General features: G+C 49.0%; 8 protein-coding genes across 9 annotated transcripts; 3 read left to right on the top strand and 5 right to left on the bottom strand.

Annotated features, from left to right (window-relative positions):
- Positions 1-16: 16 nt before the first annotated feature.
- On the top strand, positions 17-1963 carry AAFC00_004334 (uncharacterized protein; the record flags this gene model as incomplete). Its single annotated transcript, XM_069343964.1, has 2 exons — positions 17-917; positions 969-1963. The coding sequence occupies 2 exons, from the start codon at positions 17-19 to the stop codon at positions 1961-1963; spliced, it is 1896 nt and encodes a 631-aa protein (XP_069202517.1).
- Positions 1964-3466: 1503 nt separating this feature from the next.
- AAFC00_004333 (uncharacterized protein) lies at positions 3467-4351 on the top strand (the record flags this gene model as incomplete). Its single annotated transcript, XM_069343963.1, has 1 exon — positions 3467-4351. One exon carries the CDS (start codon positions 3467-3469, stop codon positions 4349-4351), a length of 885 nt encoding a protein of 294 aa, XP_069202516.1.
- A 693-nt stretch (positions 4352-5044) lies between these two features.
- Positions 5045-8769, top strand: AAFC00_004332 (uncharacterized protein; the record flags this gene model as incomplete). Its single annotated transcript, XM_069343962.1, has 5 exons — positions 5045-5207; positions 5262-6398; positions 6455-8009; positions 8058-8504; positions 8556-8769. 5 exons carry the CDS (start codon positions 5045-5047, stop codon positions 8767-8769), a joined length of 3516 nt encoding a protein of 1171 aa, XP_069202515.1.
- A 473-nt stretch (positions 8770-9242) lies between these two features.
- On the bottom strand, positions 9243-10868 carry AAFC00_004331 (uncharacterized protein; the record flags this gene model as incomplete). Its single annotated transcript, XM_069343960.1, has 1 exon — positions 9243-10868. The coding sequence occupies one exon, from the start codon at positions 10866-10868 to the stop codon at positions 9243-9245; it is 1626 nt and encodes a 541-aa protein (XP_069202514.1).
- Positions 10869-11542: 674 nt separating this feature from the next.
- On the bottom strand, positions 11543-12820 carry AAFC00_004330 (uncharacterized protein; the record flags this gene model as incomplete). Its single annotated transcript, XM_069343959.1, has 3 exons — positions 11543-11727; positions 11842-12527; positions 12669-12820. 3 exons carry the CDS (start codon positions 12818-12820, stop codon positions 11543-11545), a joined length of 1023 nt encoding a protein of 340 aa, XP_069202513.1.
- Positions 12821-13987: 1167 nt separating this feature from the next.
- On the bottom strand, positions 13988-14944 carry AAFC00_004329 (uncharacterized protein; the record flags this gene model as incomplete). The annotated part of the gene is made up of 3 exons (XM_069343958.1): positions 13988-14151; positions 14206-14338; positions 14387-14944. The coding sequence occupies 3 exons, from the start codon at positions 14942-14944 to the stop codon at positions 13988-13990; spliced, it is 855 nt and encodes a 284-aa protein (XP_069202512.1).
- Positions 14945-15746: 802 nt separating this feature from the next.
- Positions 15747-16619, bottom strand: AAFC00_004328 (uncharacterized protein; the record flags this gene model as incomplete). Its single annotated transcript, XM_069343957.1, has 1 exon — positions 15747-16619. The coding sequence occupies one exon, from the start codon at positions 16617-16619 to the stop codon at positions 15747-15749; it is 873 nt and encodes a 290-aa protein (XP_069202511.1).
- Positions 16620-18469: 1850 nt separating this feature from the next.
- AAFC00_004327 (uncharacterized protein) lies at positions 18470-20183 on the bottom strand (the record flags this gene model as incomplete). 2 transcript variants are annotated; one of them, XM_069348156.1, is made up of 2 exons in its annotated part: positions 18470-18504; positions 18563-20183. In XM_069348156.1, the coding sequence occupies 2 exons, from the start codon at positions 20181-20183 to the stop codon at positions 18470-18472; spliced, it is 1656 nt and encodes a 551-aa protein (XP_069202509.1). The 2 variants fall into 2 exon arrangements, with proteins under 2 accessions (XP_069202509.1, XP_069202510.1); XM_069348155.1 differs by having other exon boundaries at positions 18563-18866.
- Between the last annotated feature and the right edge of the window lie 3651 nt (positions 20184-23834).

Genomic DNA, 23834 nt, shown 5'->3' with positions numbered 1-23834 from the left:
AGCAGCCCCATGCGACATGCGCAACACCACCACGGTTCCGACTGCAGCAGAGTTTGGCTTCCCCTCACCTGCTGCCGATGATATTAATTTATCGACACCTAGCCTCGAAAGAGCCTCTCACGCAGCTGTCATCTCACCTGGCCAATGGCCAATAGATGACTCCACAGTCGTGAGTTCAGGCGCACTGCCTCTTGCGCCGGAGCCGGATGTCGTAAAACATGAAGATGTTGTTACCCCCGGACAGGAAATAATGTCGCAGCTGCCTCTGAGCTTTGATGCTATCGTCGGTGCTGATGTTGATCCAGCTCCGAGTGATGCATTGTCTTTACCCTCATCCTCGAAAGCTGGACCAGCACTCCGTCTGCCTTCATTCGCAAGTCTGGGGATTGCTGCTGTGCACTCCAACCCAGAACTACACTTGTCACACGATCGTATAGAACGCGGCGAGTTGCTGCCCATGTTACCGCAGTCGTCCGTCCCCAACGTTGGCGCAACATCTGATGACTTTCTCTCTGACTCTGCACCACTCGAGCAAATAGAGGTATTTCGACAGTCAGTACAATCACCTGCTGTCCGTACAATAGCTTCCCCATTGCCAAGTCCGCTTCATCATTTCGTCACAACGCTCACTCCCCCCGATGAGAATGGACGCATAACCTGGGAAGCCATAGCGAAGGCCGCAACGGGATCGATGGACTCACCAACAACGGAACCCAACATCGCTGCAGCTGACATTGAAGCGACCGAGGATAGTGCCACTGATTCCGTGGTCGCCGCAGAGTCCAACAGTGAGCCCGCTACCTATTCAGTGCCTGCTATCAGTGTTTCAGACGACATTGCCACATCTGCTAGTGTTATTGCCGACTTGTCAATAGCAGACACTCCCTCATGGGTGGACCCAGTGATCAATGCCATGCGTGAGTCACTCAAGTGCATTATCGCTACCCATACGTACTAAATCGAATTAGTGAATAATATTAACATGTCTGAACGTACTGGACCCATCAAAATCCTGTCACACGCATTACCAACACCAGCAGTAGAAGGCCACATATTCCCGGCCGTTATCCGTTCCTTGCAAGACCAGACTCCAACCAGTCCTATGTGTTGGATTAATGTTTTCCACGCCCTGCCTGGCAAATTCAACTTGGCGGATCTGCCGCGATCACCGCCTAGCACACCCGGTCCCGCCATTGGTGGAGACGATTATTTCACATCAAAAACATTCGACACTGCCGTCCGTGTTTGCGATTACAACGACAGCCTTCACACTCTACCTCAATCCCCGTCCCCCATAGTACCGCCCGCTTCTGTAGACGTCTCGATTGTCGAGCGCTATATTCCTCCGAGCAGTGTGAACGAGTTTTCCGAGATGTTCAATGTGAAAGGGCCTTCCATACTGATCGACAGATTGGTCGAGCTGTCGCCCGATAATGGTACCTTGATTTTTGTATATCCGACGAAGAAGGGTGCCAGAACGTTCACGAATGAATACTTGGGACCGATCCTGGAGCCGTTGTTACGAACAATCGTGGTGGTCAATGGGTTCTCCGCTGATATGGGTTCTTCAGCTGGCAAGATGGCCGCCGCTGCAGCATTACCGGATCACGACGTCATGCTGATGAGGATCCAGAGTCTATGTGCAACCTTGAGCCAGACAAGCCCAAGGATGGAGAAGTTTCATCGCAAGCAAGCAAAGTTCTCGGTGGTCTATGCAGCGAAAGAGGAGGTTAAGCTAGAACGAGAAGTATGGGCGGACATGTGGTGGTGCAAGCAGGAAAAACCACGCCTACGGGAAACAATAAATCGATACTTTCGCAAGGCGAATCGAGCTCTGGAAGACAAGACGCCTCCGATGATCATCCAGGAACTGCTTGATGGTGTAGCCCGAAATCCATATCGGTATGGCGAGCCGACGTCAGCCATCGAAGTCAGCGCTTTTGTGATAACAAGATCGGGTTGATTTGCAAGCCTAGCTTGGTGGGTTTAATGGAGCAAATCGGTATCTCGCATGGAAATTTTGAGTGGCGTCATACACGTTTCGGAGAGGACAATCTTATAATGGCACGACATTACGTATGGAGATACTTATTGCAACGAGGGCATTGCATAGCGATATAGATGCATTTTTGGGGAGGCGCTTAGGCTATACTGATTGCGAGATGGGAAGTATATGGGTCGATCAGGAATGATAGTTGACCATGATAGTTTTCGTTATATTCCATTACAAGCGAGCGAGAAGAGCTTGCGTAACTTCAGCCTCATCCGTTTGTTTAGTCTACACCTGTGCCAGACATCATGTCCGGGGGAAAGTAATGTACTATGAGACGTGAACTACTGCAAACTGTTTCCGGACAATGTTAAATTTCCTGGCCATGACTTTTGTATATGCCTGATACCGCTACAGGTGCAACCACGCACCAGGTTGATTACAAGAAGCATATTAACCTCCGCAAGCATAGCGACTGCCTTCTCAAGATACCAACCATCGAATCTTCCGTCGCGTTGAGCCGCAGCCTTAATGATCGTCAACGCATCCGATATAGTGAAATGGTACGTGGTTATCCCGATCTTAAGTACGACACTTTCTAGACCAAACATTCACAAATGTGTTTGCGAGATGATGAATCAACCTCGATAACAATGCGATCGGGCTGATGACGTTCTCGTACCTCAAATTACGATGGCTACTATGCGTCCACGATTTTGGCGAGAATGATGAAATGTCTAGCTTGATATCCACCAGAGATGCAACAATGGCGAACGCTCTTTCGGCATGTCTGGTGGAATGTGGGTGTGGCGGATTTGTGGTACAGCTACCTAATTTACAGCACAGTAAGGCTGTGTCCCTGCTGACTACCCCAGCAGACTGACCGGCGCTGAGTGATCATAAGGACGAGAGGCAAGTATCGGACCATCTAGCACAAATATCTTATCGATCATACTTCTTCGTCTGACAACATATTGATAATCAATATCGAAACGCAGATCATTAGAAGGAACATTCCAACGACGGCTGGATGCATCAACAGAGCAGAAAAGGCAGAGTACCGCACAGTCATACCAGTACTACAGTATGCCGTACTGTATCTCGAGCACGCAATCGCTGTGGCTTTGCTTTCGCCACTTCTGATTGGCAGCCCCAGCGACGACCCCGGTTGCTTATACAAGGCACACGCTGATAAATCGCTTATTCCCGATCGTTGTGTCCGCTTTGACTTTCGGACCTGGGGAAAGGTGTTAGATGACGTGATGGTCGTTGGTGGCACACATGGAAGACATTATAAATCAGTGGACCCCTCGATCCTGGCTATAAGAATAAGGATATAAATATCAGAGAGAAGTGGTAGTTGTAAAAGATTTTGTTTTGATATCATTCATAACAGAAATCCGAAGACACGGGACTGTTCAATCGCATCATACATCATACTACAGCTTTATCCTAAGCCGAGGTCTATTCGCAGCTATGTCCACCACCACAGTTACACAGACCCAAGCGCAACAGGCGCAATTTAGGGTCTCCGGAGACGCAGAAACCGCTCAAATTGAAGTGCCACGAGGCCCAGTCAAGGCTCAACTTGCATTTTTCGAGAGTCCAGCAGACGGCACAGCACCATTCCATTACGTGGAATCGCCACCCGAGGGACAAGTCCAACACAATTACGGCACACAGTGGAACGAAGTCGAGATCAACGATATTCGTGGGAGAGAATCACAATTCAACCTGAACGACAATGCGTTCGCAGTAGTTAGTGGCGTCGAGAGCGAAGAAAAGGACTTCACGGACGACGATCACATTAAGCAGGTCTACTACCCCGAGGTGGAGAAAGTTATCCTTGATAATGTTCCCGGGGCGAAGAGAGTGTTGTTATTCGACCACACCATCAGAAGAAGCACGCCTGATGCAAAGAGAGCCCCTGTGCTTCGAGCCCATATTGATCAAACCCCCAAATCAGCGGAGCAGCGAGTCGAGTTCCACTTACCCGATGAGGCCGAAGAGCTAGTCAAAGGTCGCTATCGCATTATCAACGTCTGGCGACCTCTGAACGGACCCGTCGTATCGAAGCCATTGGCCTTCGCGAACTCGGTGTCAGTCAGGGACGATTCTGTCATCCCTGTTGAGCACAGGTATCCGACAAGGACAGGCGAGACAGCTGGAATCAAGTACTCTGCCGATCAGCAATGGCTATATCTGTCAGGCATGACGAATGATGAGCGGTTGCTCTTGCAGTGCTTCGACAGCGAAGGTACTGGTGCAAGGCTTCCACACACCGCATTCGATGACCCAAGGACGAAGGAACATTTCCCAGGTCGTGAGTCAATCGAAGTTCGCGCTCTTGTGTTTGGTTGAGGGATAAGACTGGCGTTTTAAGAAGTGATTTTAGCATACGATGTTACGAGCCTTATGAATTATCCATTTGAGTGTATTCATTCTACATAACAAAAGGCCATTGTTCATTCGCCTGTGAGATGAGGTGAAATATGATTGTGATGTGGGGACGCGCTCATGAGGTGACTCCGCCTCGGCGCAGCAGCGCGGGGTGGCGCTAATGAGTAAATGAATCCGATGCCGTGGGTGCCTTCAGCTACCTATGCTGTGCTGGTACACCACAGGCCTGTATAAATAGTCAGTGCACGCTTCTCGATTTCAATCTTTTTAGGCAGACGCCATTGCTGCCTTGTAGTTGTGGCCGTGTGTCGCACCTTCCGCAATCATGAACTCACCGGAGTCAGCTTGTCAATTTTTGACTACTCAAATGCAGATATTGACTGAATAATAACTGCCATATCCATCCACTTCACTTCAATCATGAAAATGCCCCTGTCAACATAGGTAAATATCAGTGCCCTCTGCTAGCTCAGGTAACACAACATTGCCTTAGCTGCATCTTGCCTTTACTTGGGTCTTCAGAAGACACCCTGTGCTAGTCTTTTTTCCGACGAATTGACACTTCAGGAAGTTCAACATTCCTGAAGCCGCTTATACCTTCTCCTTGTCTCATGCCCACAACCGATTCGTAAAGGAACAGGATCAAAATACATCATGCCTCGCAAGGCATATATCGAAGACCTGAAACAGGCTCAGGAGCATCATGGTGTCGACTCCATATGCGATCTTTGTCCCGGCGATGACGATGGACAGTTCCGCTTCATATTCAGGCATGATCTTCTCGAGCAGTGTGTCACTGTGACAGCAGGGGTTACAGGTCTATCGCCGTTTCTATTGGAACATTGATGTATTTGCTGATTCATACCGTCAGATTTATCGGATTATCCTACCGATCATGATTATTTCATCTTCGCTGCTGATGACACTCCGCCTGATATTGCTGCAATCCTCTCGTCTAAATTGCCTTCTGCAAAGTGTAAGACTGTCAGACAGCTTCTGTCATCGGTCTCGGAAACACTCTTGAAGCATTGCATAGTGAGGGGCGATGACGTTGATATGCCAGAGTCCCAGTCCTGTGTGGAAGACGACATGCAATCCGAGGCTGACTACGAGTACGATTCTGGTGCAGACGACGGTTTCGGGGATGATTTTTGTGCAGATCCTAGTACCACCGATGTCGCTACAAAAGCAGACCGATTTGTCGAGACCACAGCACTGTTTCAACGCCGCATTCGCTCGGATCTTCGTCTTGCGAAGTTGGCGGGCTCCAAAATTGGGGTCCTTCGTGATCCTCTGGAAGGGGACAACTGCTTCGTCTCAGTTTCTGTTCGATGCGCCAAACTGGGCATTAGCGACCATGCCATGCAAGCCTGGAACGTAGAGCCCTCGGACTATCTCACACTCATCATACAGTACCCTTCGTACAGGACTCTAGATCAGCTGCTCGGTAGCGATAGTATTGGACTGCGCCCAACTATGCGTGTTGGTGCGTCGAAAAAATACAAACCTACAATGGACGAGGCAACATCGGCCTTCAGTAGCGCTAACACTCGGAACACTACCGCAAGTTTTACTGATAGACCAACCGCACCATTGACTGGATTTCGTTCAGTCTTCATGTCGAAGTCTTTAGAGAATCTTCTCAACGAACGGCTGATAAGTATACTGCAGTATCGAGAGATAGGACTCAGCCGAAGTGGTGCGGAGGAGTTCTACACGGACAATCGAGGAGCGTCCCCCTTAAACAGTGGTTCTATTGCTGACAAGTACTTCGCCCCTGATGCTCTGAATGCTACCTATCCGCCGATTGTCGATGCTGATCATTGGACCGATACATGTCCTGAGGGACTTTCATTCCCTCTGTTAGCTGCGCAGATGCTGCTCAGGCACTTCGTCAGATGCACAGAGTTCTGCGTTGTATGCCATCGTAAGCTACATAACGACATCGAGGCTATAAAGCCATATGTTTGCGATGGAGGACTGTGTTTGTTCCAATACGTAACTATGGGTAGGTCTCGGTCGCTTCGAATTTGTGAACTTATAATGCGCGAACTAACAAAACAGGATTTGGGCCCTCGTTCGAGCACGAGATTGCAACACAACCATACACCATCGATCTTCTGGTCAGCTTTGCGTATGCCCAAGCCCAAGCTGGTACGCTCAAGGAATTTCCGCTAGGATTGGGCATGACAATACCAAGCCACTTTGCAGAACGCGTCGATCCATGTCCACGATACATGTCTTTTCATAGAATGAATGGCCAAAAGTCCAAGACATCACAGGAACCTACAACGCCGAAGACTACTAGTGGTGAGGCTCCCATCAAGAGGGATATAAAAGTGGACTTGATGGCCCGGAAGATACTCTTCCCGGAAATGGAGCAAAAATGCCCTGTCAACGTCGGTGAGTGGGTCTCCATCAGCCTCGAGAAAGATAAACATCTGCAGTGTTGCATATCGAGTATACATTATCCTGTCATCAGCACCGGACCTTTCATCAGCTCGTCAGATCATGGAATCGAGACCAACATCCCAGAGCTACCACGGAAAGCTCCAGGTGATAAGACATCACCGGGAAAATGGATTTCAGCCACAATGGAGAGACATGAGACCGAGTTTGACACCTTGGATGATAACCAAAAGTGTGGAGCTATCAAGAACCTGCTCAATTGCTTACACAGCATATGCGACATCAAAAGCTATTTGTCCACGCAGCGCATTCCTGATCTGGCCAGAGCTAGACACATGATACCTCCTGCTACCTTGAGTACACTGCGTTGGGTCATAGCTTCCAATAGAGCCTGCATCATGCAAGCATATGATGACGACCCGGTTACTGGACTACCTGCCCCCAAGGACACTCACGTGTATGGAATGAAGGGATGGATGCAGTTCCGCTTCGCTATGGGCGCTCCAGACAAGGAGAAGCGTTTCTTGAAGTGTGTTCATGACACAGCGAAACTATTGAAACCGAAACATGCTACTCTATTCGCTTTTCATGGAAGTGCGTTACAGAACTGGCACAGTATTATCCGTGAGGGGCTGCACTATGAGAATACAGTCAATGGTCGTGCCTATGGGAATGGTGTTTATCACTCCCTCTCTCTTACTACTTCACTGGGCTATTCCGGCACAGTCGACCAGAGCTGGCCGCAGTCGATGCTCAGGATCAGGACTGCTATAGCCTTGAATGAGATCGTCAATGCGCCCGGCGAATTCGTCAGCCGTTCCCCACATCTCGTCGTCCAGCATGTAGACTGGATCCAGACTCGTTACCTTTTCATCAAATGCAACGAACCGAACTTTTGCAACCTCGACGAGAAAAAGCCAGAGCATGAGCGGGTACAAGACCCATCGGTAATCCCACGTGCAAGTGAGGGATATCTTGTCATCTCAGCTTGTTCCTCACCCTCGAGCAAACGCAAAATCAAGAATAGTTTCGGAAAGGCCACCATTGTAAATAAGCGGGTCAAGGGCAGTGGACTTGCTCACGACCCGATAACTCTTGACGCCCAGGACGACTACCTTGGCGACGATGATCTGAGTGACGAGACCGATACAGATGATCGGAACATATTAGTTGACGGAGTGTCAATTGATTCCAAGTTCAACGACAAAGTGTAGGTTGTGAAGAGACTTTGCTTGACTAGTCGCTAATTCCAGTACAGAAATCAGTCCGTGCTTCGAGGTGGGTTCGTACCTGGAGGACTCAACCATGATGACCTACCGAAGCTATCAATGCCTGGATATGCAACAACCTCTGCGACAACTCGGCTGAATCAAGACTTCAAAGCTCTTCTAAAGCTGCAAAACTCGACACCATTGCACGAACTAGGTTGGTACATCGATCCAGAGCTGTTCGATTGCCCGTACCAGTGGATCATTGAACTACACTCGTTCGAGGAATTCGGCCAGGGTGACACAATGATTCCCTTGGTGGATGATATGAAAGCGGCTGGAGCAAAAAGCATCATCTTGGAGGTTCGTTTCAGTGGTTCCTATCCGCATAGTCCACCATTTGTGCGTGTTATCAAGCCTCGTTTCCTCCCGTTCCAAAACGGAGGTGGGGGCCATGTGACCGCGGGTGGAGCCCTCTGTATGGAGCTACTGACCAAGTAAGTCACATCCATGTGAGATCAACGAGATGTCTCTAACCCCAATTTCAGCTCCGGTTGGTCAGTTGCATCAACCATGGAATCCGTTCTTCTCCAGGTCCGCTTGGAGATGGCATCGCTCGATCCAAGACCGGCTCGACTCGAGAAAAATAGACGTGCAAGTTCTGCATATGGCCTCGGAGAAGCGATCGAGGCGTACAAACGTGCATGCAAAGCACATGAGTGGGAGATACCAGCTGATTTCCACCAAATAGCATACGAGTGAAGCTCTGTGTCGCGGGGTAGCAAAGGTGGAAAGACCAAATCGTAGTCTAGCTCTGCAGTGCGAGAAGCAACGGTTATTCCAAACTCTTCCTGCTTTCTGGTGTCTTGATATCGGTTTCCGAATCATCACCAAGAGGCAAAGGTCTCGACATACTTATTACGCTGCACTGCAGACTTGTTTCGTGGAAACCGAGAAAAGATTGCATTATTTTAGTCTAAGAAGTATTACCGTATCCCAAGCATACATTTTCTTTGCTCACGGATAAATCGCCGTCTCGGCCGTTATGTTATATCCAGAAACACTTTACAAAATCGCGTGTCGTTTTGAGTGTGTTTTGACACCAATACTACTCCCACCCGCCATTTTTGGACTCCTTTTTGTTTCTTGATGCTCCCGAATTCCCAAGCAGTGGCTTATTTGTTTTATTCACTATGAGTTGAGTCCAACTTTTCAACTTATCAGAAAGCACAGTCTCAAAAGAACAAGCTCTGATCAAAATCCGCAGTCGCGCTCGTCGCGGCAGCAGAATCGAAATTGATGTCATCGAAGCACAAATCATTGAAGTCGAAGTCTGCCATGTCGATGTCGTTTCTTCCACCACTGCCAATTGCTGCTACTGCTGACGAAGACGATGGGATGGCTGCTGCTGCTGTGGCTGTCGTCGTCGTCGCCTCCACTATCGTTGTGGCTGGCTTAGCTAAACCGCCGCTTAGATTTGCGTGTGCGAACATGTGCGAGAGTGATTGTGCGTCAGTAGCATCGCCGCCGCCGCCGCCGAAAAGATGGGTGTCTAGAGCCGTTTGAGATGGCGGTTTCGTCGCCGTCGTCATGGCTGGATCTGACATGTTTATGAAGCCTGCTGCGTCTGCGGTGTTTGCGCCATGGAACATATCTGTGTCTGTACTTGTGGTGGTGGTAGTGGTGGAACCCGAGGGATCAATGTTCCAGGGCGAGAAGCCGAGGTGTTGCAGGACCTGGTTTCTGTGCTGAGATTTGCTCTGGTTGAAGGATGACAGAGAGGACGGCGTCGTGTTGGATGTTGACGTCGACGTTGTTCTTGCTGGATGGTAGTGGCAGGCGCTGTCGTTGCAACAGCGGGCATTGGCAAGAAGAGGTACGTCTTGTCGTAGTGTCGGATCTGGTCCCAGTTCGGTTGCTGCAGCTGATGCTAGAACGTTGTTCAGAGCTTGGAGGGACTGGCTGACGGTCGTGGCTGATGTGAGATCTTTGTGTGCGGCGGCGGCAAACGATTGGAGGGTTGTCTGGTCGATTGACCATTGCGAGAAGTCTTGTGCAATGTCCACCGTGCTGTGTGTACGGGACGATGATGCCGAGTCCTCGTTACTAACATGCGCTCCGCTCAAGCCGAGGAAGCAAAGCATTTCGGCCTGGCTCATCTCTTCTTGCGGGGCGCTCGGGTCAATCATATCCTTTGTGTAACGCACCTGACCGCGAACACCACTCGCAGGGTAGGGATCCGGGACGGTCTCGAACTGTTTGGCTCTTTCGAACGGAATCGTCAAGCTGGAATACCGTGGCGTTTCTTTGCGTGTTGGTCCGAATCCAGTCATCTTCTCTTTCGCATCAGGATACGGTCCCGACCAGACCTTGGCGGCTACCATGCGATCGCGAGCTTGCTCCAAGACGTTTGCGGATGATCCGGGCTCTTCTTCTGTCTTCTGTTGTGCCAGCTGAATACTGAAGGGGATAGGAATACCTAGATCGCTGTACAATTCGAGATCTTCAGGAACATTTTTCCCTTCCGCGCCAAGCTCGTTGGGGATATAATCTAAGCCGTGTGCACGCTTGAAGAGATCTAACCACTCCGGGTTGTCAGCTGCTGTCTGGTTCCATGGGTCCGGATCGTCGTATAAGATAAGTCTAGCCTGCTTTTGCAGCATTTCGTCTGTGATTGCAACGCCTTCGTCGCTTTGTTCTTTGGCATAGTGGCCGAGTCGTACTGTCAGAATTTCCCAGCATGTGACGTGTGGAGCTCCCTCACTATCCTGATGCTTGCGAACGGTCATACAGCGTTTAGTATTCGAAGCGGAGAAGGGGTTCAAGGAAGATTGCTCAACCCCAATAAGATATGGAGGCATTGCGGTGAGAACGTTGGCCGCGACTTGAGGATCTAATCCACGACAGCCCTTCCAGTCAATCATCTGCATACCGTCTTTGAAGTGCGCCGCGATGTGGTCGACTCTTTCCTGCCATACTGTAAATCTTTCAGCGCAAAAACCGCATCGACTATTGACAAATCTAGCCTCGACTTTCCAAGCTTCCATGTGGGGTAGTAATCGAGTGCCGTGCATCAGTTTTAGGTGCTGTCGGAGATGGTCTTTGCGATAGAACGTTCGAGCTTCCATGCCCTTTTCAACGCAAGTTTGGTGGCCATGTGTCTCCAGATGTTCTTTCGTAGGGTTAGGAGACAGGCAGTAAGCACATATCTTGTCACCAGTGCTCGTATCCGTAGTACATGGCCCAAGAGGACAGCATATGAATTTTTCAAGAGACAAGTGCAGTGACTTCTCGTGCCGGCTCCAATCATACTTGGATTTGAATGTGTCCGTGCAAAAGGTGCATTGATAAGCCCGCTTGGACTTGTCTCCGGTTTGCTTCCTGATTAGCGTGGGAGCACCGCGCCTTCGACGCCGGCGATCCCGCTTGCCATTGAGACTGCTTCCAAAGGAATTGAAAGAACCGAATGATTCAAATGACCCTGACCAGGCTGCGGAGGAGGCTCCAGATTCGGAAGAGACCTGTTCAAGGGAGGTCATAGATGGGGCTCGTCTGTTAGATACCGAATGACTTCCGGAATCTTCGCGGCTCGATCCAAAGCCCGTGTAGCCAAGCGTCGACGGTGTCTCTTGATCGAAAGGGGGAGTTCATTTTTCGACAGAGCATCCTTAATAGCATTGATTGGCGCAGGTTCATTAATGGGTGGGGAATGCTTCCATCCTGTGGACTCATGTCAGCATGATCTCTATACCCCAAAGTGCCACTGAACGTGTGGGCTACAGTGGTCTGTAGAAATTCGTGGTCTTTGCATGTACCACATGTGGGTTAACATACTTTCTAAAGGATTCATATTCTCCCAATTCATGACCTCGATGTTAGACGTTGGTATGCCGACGGGCGAAGAACGGCGTCTCTCAGAAGCGTCGACGCTTTTCGTCCTTCCTCTACCCACTTTGCCCCTTCGTCGTGCGTTTGCCAGCCAAGTGTTGATTTGACCATACTTCAGTCCGGTCAGTCTTCCAAGCTCCGCCTTCTCGTCCTCGGAAGGGTAAGGATTGTCTGGATGAGACTCAATCCATTCTCTCAAGACTTTGACTGCCGCTCGGGAAAATCTTGGATTAGTCTTTTTGTCGTCTGGCGCTCCCGACTTGGACTTGAGGACTCTAGTACTCGTTAACGCTCCTTGTTGCTGGCAGACGTCCTCTACTACAGGGTGTAGAGTGTCAAGTACACCCATATCCTTGGGCACTTCATCACTATCACTTGAGCCCTCATTCACTTTTGCAAAACTGCACGATCGCCAGAGGCTATCGCATGCCGTACAAGTAAGCTTTCCATAACTCAGGTAGCACTGAAGGCGTCGAGATCTGCAGTAATCACATGGTTCGTCCGGAGCAACGAAACGTGGGATCCAGTCTTGGAATCGACCATAGTCTTCTGCACGATATTCCGTTTGCTCGACGGGTTTGTCGATACCGGGCTCCGGTACGGAATCTATGATGAAGCCATGGCATAGGCAGCTATACTCTGTTAGCTTACACATACATCATGAAACATCGAGAAATCCATTGATGAGCATTGGATTCGGTTTCGAGTTCTCAACACAACAGCCGATTCCCTCTCAACAGACATGTTCGATGAAAGGAAATAGATATTCTGACCTGTCACCTGGGTGTGCCGGGCAATCGTATAACGAGGCCCCCTCACCAGTTGATTTCGTAGTAGACCCGGTAGCCTTATTGAAATCGAAAAATTCACCAAACTGGACATCCTCAGGCACACCCCTCTCCTCTTCTTCGCTTATTGTAGGCATATCAGCCTCACTATAGTCCGGCCGAGCGTCAAGCGTCACAAAAACCGAGACAGGGATAAATCACGCCCTATGGGACCCCCAATCGGTACGATTGAATTGAGTGAAAGAATAACAGATGACAAGATCAAAGAAAAGAAGACACAGGGCGTGCTCATCGTGAAAAAGAAGCACTCGACCTACCTGTGAGACTACAGCTGAAGGAGTCACACGTTGCTGACGCCAAGACCGCGCCCTTCGAGGTTCTCCCGCTTGTCAAAACGGAAGAATTGACAAGTCGGGAATGTTCTCGTTTTACTTGCTCGACGCACGGACAGAAATTGGCTGGAGCTGTGGCTCCTGGTTCGGCTTAGCTTACTGATATGGTGGGGAAAGTGCGCTCTCTGGGGCTCTTAGTGGGGATCACCGTACGTTGTACCTTAAGGTATACTCCGTCTTGTACATTATCCTGTCTACTACTGTACAAAGTCGTGCAGCGATGATAATGATTGATTCCTCATATTACCTTTAAAGCGTCATATTTGACAGCTGACGTGAGATGACGAGACGACCGCATTCGATAGCAACACCTGAAATGTCGGTTGAGCCGATACACAATTATGATTCTTGTAGACACAACTACTCATCGGCATTTGTGGCTGAAAGCTTGCCGGAAGCTTTGTTATCGGATCCTCCATATGAGTCAATATACGAGATGACTATACGCTCGCACGTAATTGGAGGCTGCGTTGTTCGTCGTACGATACGTGTCTGATCTATCGTTCCCTTGTCAAAGGTGCAATGATGTCAAGTCACAGCAAAAATGGGAATATGACTTGATTGAATATGTATAAGCTACGGAATCACATACGAATTCTTGGAAGAGATGGTCATGCACAGACGAGAATGTTGGTTGATATTAAGGGAGGTCTGTACCGACTAACCAGACTAAAAGCTATTTTTAAATATTATGAGCGTAGAAATACTCTACACCTGAGAAGGAGAGATTATTTACTGCTGACAATACTTGTCGATTTTGCGAAAGGATCTCAAGCAGCGATGACAGCAAGGGTCCCACCAATGTTGGTACAACCATTGTAGGTATCACTAATGCCAGAGACAGTCAAAAATGAGCTGCCACCCAACTTGCAAACCTGGAAGACAGTGTTTCCTGATGTGGAGCAGGTGACGTCAAGGAAGTCCGCCTTGCATGTGAGAGCAGACATACTGTCTACCAGCACTATCTCGAAGAGGCGCATTAACTGCAGCACTGTCGTAGATTTCGAGACTGTAGCCATCAGGCGCAACAGGAGTAGCAGCTTTGTTGTAACCGTTGCTGCCAGTGATAACGACATCTAATACAATATTAAGAAAAGACAAGAAGTCCAAGACTGCTTGACTAGACTTACGGAACTTGCCACGCCATTGACCGACATTAGTCGCGGTGGTGTTATGCTGGAACATCAAATACATCGAGCATTTGATAACGTCGATGGGATTGTTGTTAGAGTCCGGGTTCCTTTCGTAGTAGATGTTGAAGAACTATTATGCTTAGCATGGTCTCGATAGAAGAGTCTTAGTGCGACTTACGACGCAAGAAGAGATCTTGTTGCATGCTGCAGCACAAGCAGACGCATCGTAGCTCTTCAGAGTCTTGTATGTCAGGTAGCCGTTTGCTTGAGTTGCACCCTGAAGGGACTCGAAGGCGGGCGTGTAGCCGTTAGGGGTAGGAGTGTTGCTGGTGTCGATGGGGTAAGATAGACTACGACGATTGATCATGATGCTAGATCGCTGTGCTGGCCCATCAGAAGCATCATCACCAATGATGACCGATCGCTTCTCGATAGCAGGGGTAGAAGTATTAGTCTCTGTAGCTACGGCACTTGAGAGATCCACGGTAAGAGAAACATCAGTGGCAACAGGTGTTGCAGTGGTTGCTTGAGAGATAACGGAGGCAGTAACACTGGCAGCATCATATGTGATGGTCTCGATCTCTTGCACATCTCCAATGGGAGGGCCTAAGATAGTAGGCTCAGGGAGATTTTCGATGTCGGCAGGATTGATGTTGCCTTCAACGGCGGTAGCATTCTGTGCAAAGACAAAATTGCTGCACAAAGCGAGAGCCGCAATGGCGGCGAAACGAGTCATTGTTGAGGAGATGGAAGTGGTAAATCTGATCAATGAATGGACAGCCAAGTAGGCCAAACAAGTGGATGGAACGAACGTGACATGAAACGGCTATTTGGACTTGCTGTCTAAGGAACGAGAATTTGTTCTACCTTTTATAAAAGTGTACTTATCCCGAATTTGACTATAATTTCGACTGGCTGACTCGAAGTTGCAAGAAACATTGTCACCAATAGAGCCACATCCATGGCTTTCTGAGCTGTCCACTTGGTATAGCTGGTAGGCTAAGTCAAGACATCCTTTAACCAGGGCAAAAACGAAGACAGAGCATACATGCGTAATGATGGGCAAAGGTGCCAATAGCAATCACTCGTGCAAGCCGGCTGCACGACTAGTTCGTACGACGGAGGTATACGACCAGTTGAGAAGGAATAGTTTCAAGTAATCTTTCAGGTGGTGGAAACGGCTCTAAGACGGGAACTGAATCTTGTGATTTTTCTCGTGATATAGAAATAGATCAGAGTATAGGGTGGAAATGACAGAGGCGTATTCGTAGGATGAGATAGGAAAGGTTGTGTGAATAAGCGTTGAGCGATGTCTGATCCAAGGAAAGCACAGACCGAGCTTGAGAGTTGTTCCAAAGTGACGACCAAGCTACTGCATGCAATATATTCCGATCTCTCTCATGGGTAATACGGTCTTTAAGAACGCAAGATCATGGTATGGGAAGATTTCTTGGTTTGGCATTGTGTACTTGGAAACTAAACTGGGAGTGGGTTACCACCATTGCATTGGATCTGCCAAGCTACTCCAGCCTAGTCCATTACTTTCTCCCCACGACCTCCACAGCAATGCCTTCGAGCCTCTTCGGCCCGTTGCCACACTTTTGCTCAACGAGTTTCACGAACTCATCACCAAGCCTGGTCTTGTCGTCTTCATCAAAATCGCGAACCAGCTCTGCGACAGCAGGGAGTTTGCTATTGATGAGCCACCGCAAGAATGCACTAGGGTCGTCGAAATGACACGAAGTCTTGACATATGAAGCGTGTACATCCTTGAAGCCAGCTGCTTCGAGTGTTGTTTTGACCTCCTCGGGGTTTGTCCACCCTCCCGGCAAAGACGGCGTTTCTCTCTTCGCAGCGAGATCAGGCCGTGTAGCTCCAGATGCCGCGAACGCGAGCTCCATCCACTCGACTTTGTTCCAAGAAGTCGCTGCGATGATACCGCCTTCTTTCAGAACGCGATTAACCCCCTTTAGCGCCTCGTTGCTGTCTTTGAGCATGAAAAATACCATGCTTCCCATGACGTGGCTAAAACTGCTGTCAGAGACATGATTTAGGTCATTCAGATCCCAGACGTCTGTCTCAAGTCGATCCCAGAGGTTGTCGCCCGCGTTGTTAGCCTTTCGCTTATCGACCTGCTCGACCATGCCCTTGCTGAAGTCCGAGGCCAACAGGCGAGCTGAAGGTGATATTTGTTTCCCATAAATGTCAAACAGCTCACCGATGGCCGTGCCTGGACCGCAGCCGACATCTGCAATGCCCGATGCCGATTCGAAGGGTAGAACTTTGTTCATGTGTTCTAGCATCGCTCGTATAGGCATGGTCATAGGGCCATCCTTCATCAGAGCTGTATAGTAGGCGGCATTATCATCCCAGTCGGAGGTTTCTGAAGCTAGGAACAACTTGCTAGACATGTTGAAGTGTGATATCAATAAGTGAGGAATGTGATCTACTTGCTGAAGTACGTCTTGTTTAATATGGTGAATGAAGCACGTAAAGAACCGAGCATCGACTTGCCAGTATTTATATGTTTACCTCACATTGGGAGGCCTGTAAGCTGCGGAGGTCTGACGAGAGACGACGGAGACTTGGTTATGTGCCAATGTTTCCGCGACGTTGATCAGGGATTCACTCGTCATCAAGGTCCTGACAGATGCGCCAAGCGATCAGCATACTTAGACAGGTTGTAAGGAAGGCAGGCAGTCATGTGAGTAGCTTGCGCCGGAGACATATGAGATGAGGATGCGGAGACTTTTTGAGGCTGACAGCGCAGACTTCCACTTCACCTATCTGCAGGGAGGCCTGACGTTATTGCTAATCGAATCACACACACACACAGATAGCTCAGTCCGGGGTCAGTCTAGCCTGCAATGCATCATCATAGTGTACCTTTTTCATGGTCATCGTCGATAGTGAGATAGAGAGGCTCCTGCATAAGGTATTTACTTAGGGGACCAAGCCACGTGACGCGACCCTACCTGAATCTCTGTATACAGGCGCACTGACCAAGTACACCTCCGATCCTCCGCTTTGCCTGCATACAGTCCACAATCGTAATCCAGAACAACCACTCCGTCGATCCACCCCCGATCAATAATCCCCGTCCAATCACTTGCACTAAGCAAGTCATCGCCATATCCAGCAATGGCAAAGAAAGGTATTCAACACCCCACACCCTCACGTCGCAAATTGGCAACACACCCACCAACCTTGTTCCTAAATCGAACGAAAAAAGAGCGCGCCATAAAGAGAGGAGAAGAAACTAACGTGAACGCCAAAACCAGCCAAGTCCCGCACGATCGCCGTGCGTCTGATCTCAATGGCCATGACGGGATATTATCGCACTCTTGTGCGGCCCAGACAGCATCGTCCGCTCAGTATGCTCAAGTATGATCCTGTTGGTATGTTTGAACGGCTATTTTCTTACCCTCCCGCTCTTTCATCATTTTCTATTCGGGTTCTCGCATCACGACGGACTTGTGGGGTGAAATGCGGTGGAAAGAGATGCACATTCATGGCGTGGTCCGAGGAGGAGGGAATAAGAGCACATGGAGGCGCAAAGAAACATGGATTGGAAAAGACTGCGCGACTTCAGAGATGGAAGGATCAATGAAAGAGATGGTCAACAATACGAGTCTCGGTGCAAATGTTTGTACAAACAGTGCAAGAGGAGGAATGAGTAGCAGGATACAATATTTGCTACTTCAGCACAGAGCCGGCCATCACTACAACTTACTAATCGCTGCCTTTTACAGTCAAGCAAAAAGTACTATTTCTCGAGCAAAAGCGTGGAGGTTCGAGGTAGACAGACTATTCTGCATCCCATGGCCGCGAAATGTAACAGCAGTTCGGATGCTGCTGCGACTTGATCCTTGGATTATCACGGACGAATCTCGGACGTTCGACGCGAGTACACATTGGCATAAGCAGTGACTCGACACTGTATCAAGGAGTTTATGGACAGCGTGGGAAGGCGTTTGGGTTTGGTCTTCAGAAAGAGCTACAGAAAGAACATTGGCTACGTGTAAAAAAAACCATATTGTACAGTAAGATGCTTGCAGAAAGACCTAAAATCATTCGCAGTAATTGCGGCATGCGTGAATAACATATCTTTGCTGTGCGAAGTATGAAGTGATGAGTGCTGCCCGCAACAGAAAACCGAAAATGAAACTGGTCACGTGGAAAACGACTTTTGGTATAAAACATGCTGGTCCTTGAAATGCCGTAACATTGCTGGATGAGCGACTGAAATTGTGTCTGGTCGTCAGTTCTGCTTGAAGCGCTCTTCGATCTTCGAGCCTAGACATTGGTCAGTGTGATTAGTCGATCTTTCACAGAACATGCACACAACACTCACTGCTACTCATGCGAGAACTTTTACGCGTGGTTCTGCTACTTCCCGCTGAGCTGCGCATACCTGCTGCCGCGGCACGCAGCGGAAGTGATAGAATGTTAGCAGTGGATTGCTGGCTATCTAAGCTGCTCGGGTGATGTTGATTGGAGCTAGCACGAGACTCTTCGGCTACCGTAGTGTTCAAGCGAGGCTTCTTCATGATGCCGCTGCTCATCTTTGTCAGATGTGACAAGGGACGTTTCTGACCTAGAGGCACGGGGGATATCTCAAGATCGTAGATATCCTGCGAGTCCTTTGGAGCAGCCATCCTTTGCTTGTGTGTATACGTCTTAATTGTGGACTTCGTCTGAGAGACCGCGTTAATACTGCTAGGAGAGCTACCGATCTGTGAAGCTTGCTTCATGTTGGTCTGCTGATCACTTGTGCTGACTTTCTTGCCAGACAACGGTTCGTGCAGTGGAATAGGGATCGGATCCCGCTTCTTTCCTTGACTCAGCGCACTCGGACGTCGGGGTGGTGGGGACATATCTTGATCTTGTGTACTTCGCATAGTGGAATTGAACCCATCTCGAGGCCAATGGATAGCTTCTTGGCTCTGGGTCTCCATTTGGCTGTAGCCTGTAGAGCGTCGACCAGTCATCTGTGATATGTAATCCTGGGTCTCTTCGTACAATTCTCCTTCACAAGCCGCATACATGGAACGACTTGGACTTAGAGAAGAGGATATGACATGTGTCTGAGTCTCGTAGAAACGCAACTTCAGAACATCATCGACCGCAGCATCAGTCTCTGGAGTTTCACTTTGCTCGGGCTGGGCGTCATTGGTATCATGACGCATCCTCACACCTGTATCGTCCAAGACTTGCGCAATCACGGCGTTTCCATCGAATCCAGGAACTGCTGAAGATTTTGCTCTCGGACGACGATTATCAAGCATGTCTTCCTCGCTATTTTGACCGTCAGAGACATCGTTCTCACTCGCAGCGACTTCGATGACCTGTTGACACGAATTATCGGACTGAACTGTTACTGGCGTACGGGAAACTGCCAATTGGCTGCGCTCAATCCGCTTTCTTTGTTTCCTGGGCTGCTGTCCTTCATAAGAGGGTCCTTGCTGTGTAAAGACCTTGTTGGCTGATGAGTTGTCAGACTGGTCTTCACGAACAAGCTGACTTCCTCGATCGTCATGGGCGTCGTTGCCATCTAGCTCACTCCGCAACCCTATGACTGGGTTTTGCATTTCCTTTCCAGACGCTCGTAACCTCTGTTGACCGTGCTTCTCGGTGTCATCAGTAGGACGAAGATCTCCGGTAGCGTCTTGATCGATAGTCTTTTCCTCAATTTCATGGGGTCCGGGCAATTTTCCAGCACTCACTTCACGTCGAGGCTCAGTATACATTGGGACCGGGTCTTGTTGGCTAGTCTGAAGTTCTGACAGACTTTGTTGAAGAGTGTCGTTGTCACAACTTTCGGCCGCAAGAGCAGCTTCCAATTCATTGATTAACTTCGACTTCGCATTCATCTCGGCATTTGACAGCTGCCATGTTTGGAGCGTTGGTACAAGCTTAGCTTGCTCCTTGAGCATCGCACTCTCGGACTTGATGGACTCAATCTCGGCAGCCATTGCAATTAATTTATGTTCAGCAAGCTCCCGCTGTTTGACCTCTTGACTTAACCTGCCAATGTGCTTTGCACGAATTCCATCGGCTTGTTTAGTAGTCTGCTGTCGGAGCTGCTGTATGTCACACTGGTGCTTGTCCAAAAGCTCTCTCCTCAGAGGCTCCCAAGACATCTCTCTGGTTCGATGCGCGTCAAGCTGATCTCGAGTATGCATCATGCTGCGCTAGCATTGGGTCAACATTAGACGGCGGCATGATCAATAAGCATCAGACTTACTTGCATTTCTTCCTTTTCCTGTGCGAGCACGTGAACTTGGCTTGAGAGGTCTTGGATCTTCGATGTTTGTGCAATGTTCTCAGTCTTCATTTCCTCGATCTCGTGCAGTAGTCTTTGCTTTCCGCAGTTGATCTCTTCTTCAGAAGTACTTTTTGTGGCCACCAAAGATGCGTTCTTGGTCTCAATTGTTTTGTTGACACCTTGTAAGTGATCCACTTGAGCTTGGAAGCATGTCTCTCTAGCACGCAACTCATTTACCTGGAAATCAAGCTTCCCGATCTGAATTTCACCATCTTTGAGGCTATCCCGCAGTCTTGTTATAGTCTCTTGAACAAGTGTGTTTCTGGCTTGTAAGTGTTTGTCGGATTGAACTTCCATCTTCATCTCCTTGATCGAGCCAATAATCTCTTTTGCCAACACTGGCATCGCATTTATGTGGTCGGATGCGATCTTGTTCCTAGGAACGATTAATATCGCGAAATAACAGTATACCCGCATCGGACTCACGCTTCGAGACCGGTTTCGATCAGTACCTTGAGCTCCTCGATCTGTCCGACAGCAGCCTGAGCAGTGGAACCAAGCCCCTCAGTGATATCTACACCTTCTTTGATACGTTTGGAGATTTCGTCGTCTCGCTGCTGATCTCCTACGCTTTCGAGGATCGCTGTCAATTTGGTATCGACAAGATCGTTCAATTTAGTGAGACTCGACGAGATCTTGTTGTCATCCACTTGTTTGTCCACCTGTCTCTGAATGAAAGCATTGCGATCTTTCTCCTCCGACAATTGTCCTGCCATTTCGTTGAGATTACTTTCAAGACGGGCATTGATTTTCACGAGGTTCCGACACTGTAAGAGGGCTTCAGCCTTGACTTTGCTCAGACTCAGTACCACCCCGGCCTGCTGTTCTAGATTATCGCGTAGCTCTTTGTTCATGATAAGAGCTGTATCGAGCTCAGTGCGAGTACCTCTGAGTGATGCTAAGTCGTTGTTCAGTCCATTCAGGAATTTTTTGTATCTGGATAGTGTGGTCTTCCATTTGTCAAATTCCGATTGTAATTTGGCCCGCTCGGCACGGCTTTGCTGCAGCTGCTCAGTCACCCCTACGTTGGATAGTAGAGCAGCTTCGAGCTCCAACTGCTTTTTCTGTAACGACTCGGCATGTCGGTCCGTGAACTTCGACATCATGTCTTGCATCTCGATCTGGGCCTGAAGAACATCACAAGAATCTTTCCCAACCGTCGAGGGTTGAGGCAGTCTTCGTAAATTGGACGCAATAGGCTTCGAAACCCTGACTTCACCATACTGATCAGAGACCCTATGCAAAGTCTGTCTTATCCGAGGCTGGTCGGCCTGTTTGCGTTGATAAGACATCGTTCTGGGAACCGATGCGGATGGCGTTCCTTTAGAAGTTGTAAAATCGAACAAGTTCTCGGCAGTCAAATCAACACCCCTGGCGTTGGTTTCGCGGAGGCTGGGGCAATACAACACCGATTGTTTAGGGATGGGTGATGAAACTGTTCCCGCCATAGCTTCCTGCAACGGGCATATTGCAGTAGAGCTGTCACGTACGTTCGCTAGGTGCTTCTTCAGACTGTCTTCGAGCAAGCCTCTTCTTGGTGGACGCACCACCTCTTGTGACACTGGAACAATTTTAGCCTCGTTGGTCGGACCATTTCGAGTGGCATCGGTAATGTTGATAGGATTGTCGAGGCGAGCTAGCTGCGCGTAAACTATCCTTCTCTTCTTTACCTTCAGAGGTCTGTTCTTGGTACTGGTGAGCTTGTCTGTTAGCTTGCTTGCTGTGATTTCCGGTGGAGAAAGATCTAGGGGAGAAATGACAATGTCCAAAGCAGCATTCCTCGCGACCCTAGATGCGGTCACCGGTCCTGTGTGACTAAATGTATCGTTAGTGGACTATGCACAGCCTTAGAATTGCAAAATCACTCACAGGATTCCATTACCATCCACTGGTCCGTCTACAAGAAGATTGCATCCATTCACATCTTGGTCAGAGTGAGTGGTATTTGACTTCTTGTGATCTCGCGAGCCGTTGACAAATTCCGAATGTGTTGACGGGTATGGAAAGCGAGACGAGTATAGCAATGGAGAGCTTTCACTCTGCTCGTACTGATGGATCGTAGCGATACTCTCGGTATCTTTCTCTTTTATCAAGCCAAGCGGTATCATTGCATCAGGTCCTACTTTGTCGATGCACGGAGTTGCTGGTTCGTGAGTTGTTGCATGCGGTCTATGAGCATGCTGGGATCTTTCTGGCTTCTGATCCGCCACTTCACGTGAGCCACACGATCTCGGTGCTGTCATCTTGAAGGTGTGAGAGAAATCACTTGATGGATCCTGAGGTTTCTCAATCAGCTTCCCAAGAGGCAGAGTGTCAATCTGTCCACTCGTAGGTACTACACAACGATCGAGTATGTCCTTATCGTTCGAAGTGATTGTGCTGATGGTCTCGGAATGGTCCGTATTACTGTCTGATCGGCCGATAAAAGAGGTCTCATTCGCGTCTGTCATATGATCGCCTGGGGACTCAGATCGGTCAAGTACTTGGTTGAGGGGAATCTTGAAACTGAGGGGGTCCTGTTGAACGATCTTCTCCACTTCATACTGACGGCAATTGGGTCTCTGTGCAGAAGTAGGACTATTGCCAGGACTGAGACGATGCAACGTCTCGGCGTGAAGCTGGCCAGCCATAATGGCGAGCGGTCATCCCCAGGTTGTTGGTGATGCAGAAGAAGCGGCAGTACCCCAAAATCAAGAGAACAGGTTTGACGGGAAATGGAAGAAAAGGAGGTCATGAGAAAACATGATTTCGGGGCAAGAGCTGCATCATCGCGCCTGCCTCATACAATTTTTGTGATGGTATCAGAGCTCCCTTCAAAGCTCCCTTCAAAGCTAAGGAAGCTAAGGTACCTATCTTAAAGACGGGAGCCAGTATCTTACCTCTGGATGACAAGTAGCGGTTCCCATGCTTCTCTGTTTTGCTTGTCACACTATAGCCTGGTCGATCAAGGAATCCATCGTTACCATTCGATTCGAAACAATTCAGATTGTTCCCCTATCCCAGCACAAGACATACTTACCTAGTGAGATCGAGGCTGAAGTAGCTTACAACATGAGGTAGCCTGGCACCAGAAAGGCGCTTGTTACCTAGCATTGGTGTATACCCGTATTGGTATCGCGCAAGACTCAAGTAGAGTGGGACCTGATGGACTGAAACCCAGCAAATCGTCTGTTGCACATTCTATTATGTGCAGGGGAACGGCGAATTGTCCAGCCATGGCATCCAGATATATGTTGCGAGCAAGTGTCAACACAATTTGAGTTTATTCTATCACAGCTGTGTTCAACATGCACGTATA

Source organism: Neodothiora populina (assembly GCF_041146345.1).
Source record: "Neodothiora populina strain CPC 39397 chromosome Unknown canker_contig_17, whole genome shotgun sequence".
NCBI classification, from domain to species: Eukaryota; Fungi; Ascomycota; class Dothideomycetes; order Dothideales; family Dothioraceae; genus Neodothiora; species Neodothiora populina.
Note: the sequence above shows the minus strand (reverse complement) of the source record. Positions and strands in the feature narration are given on the sequence as shown.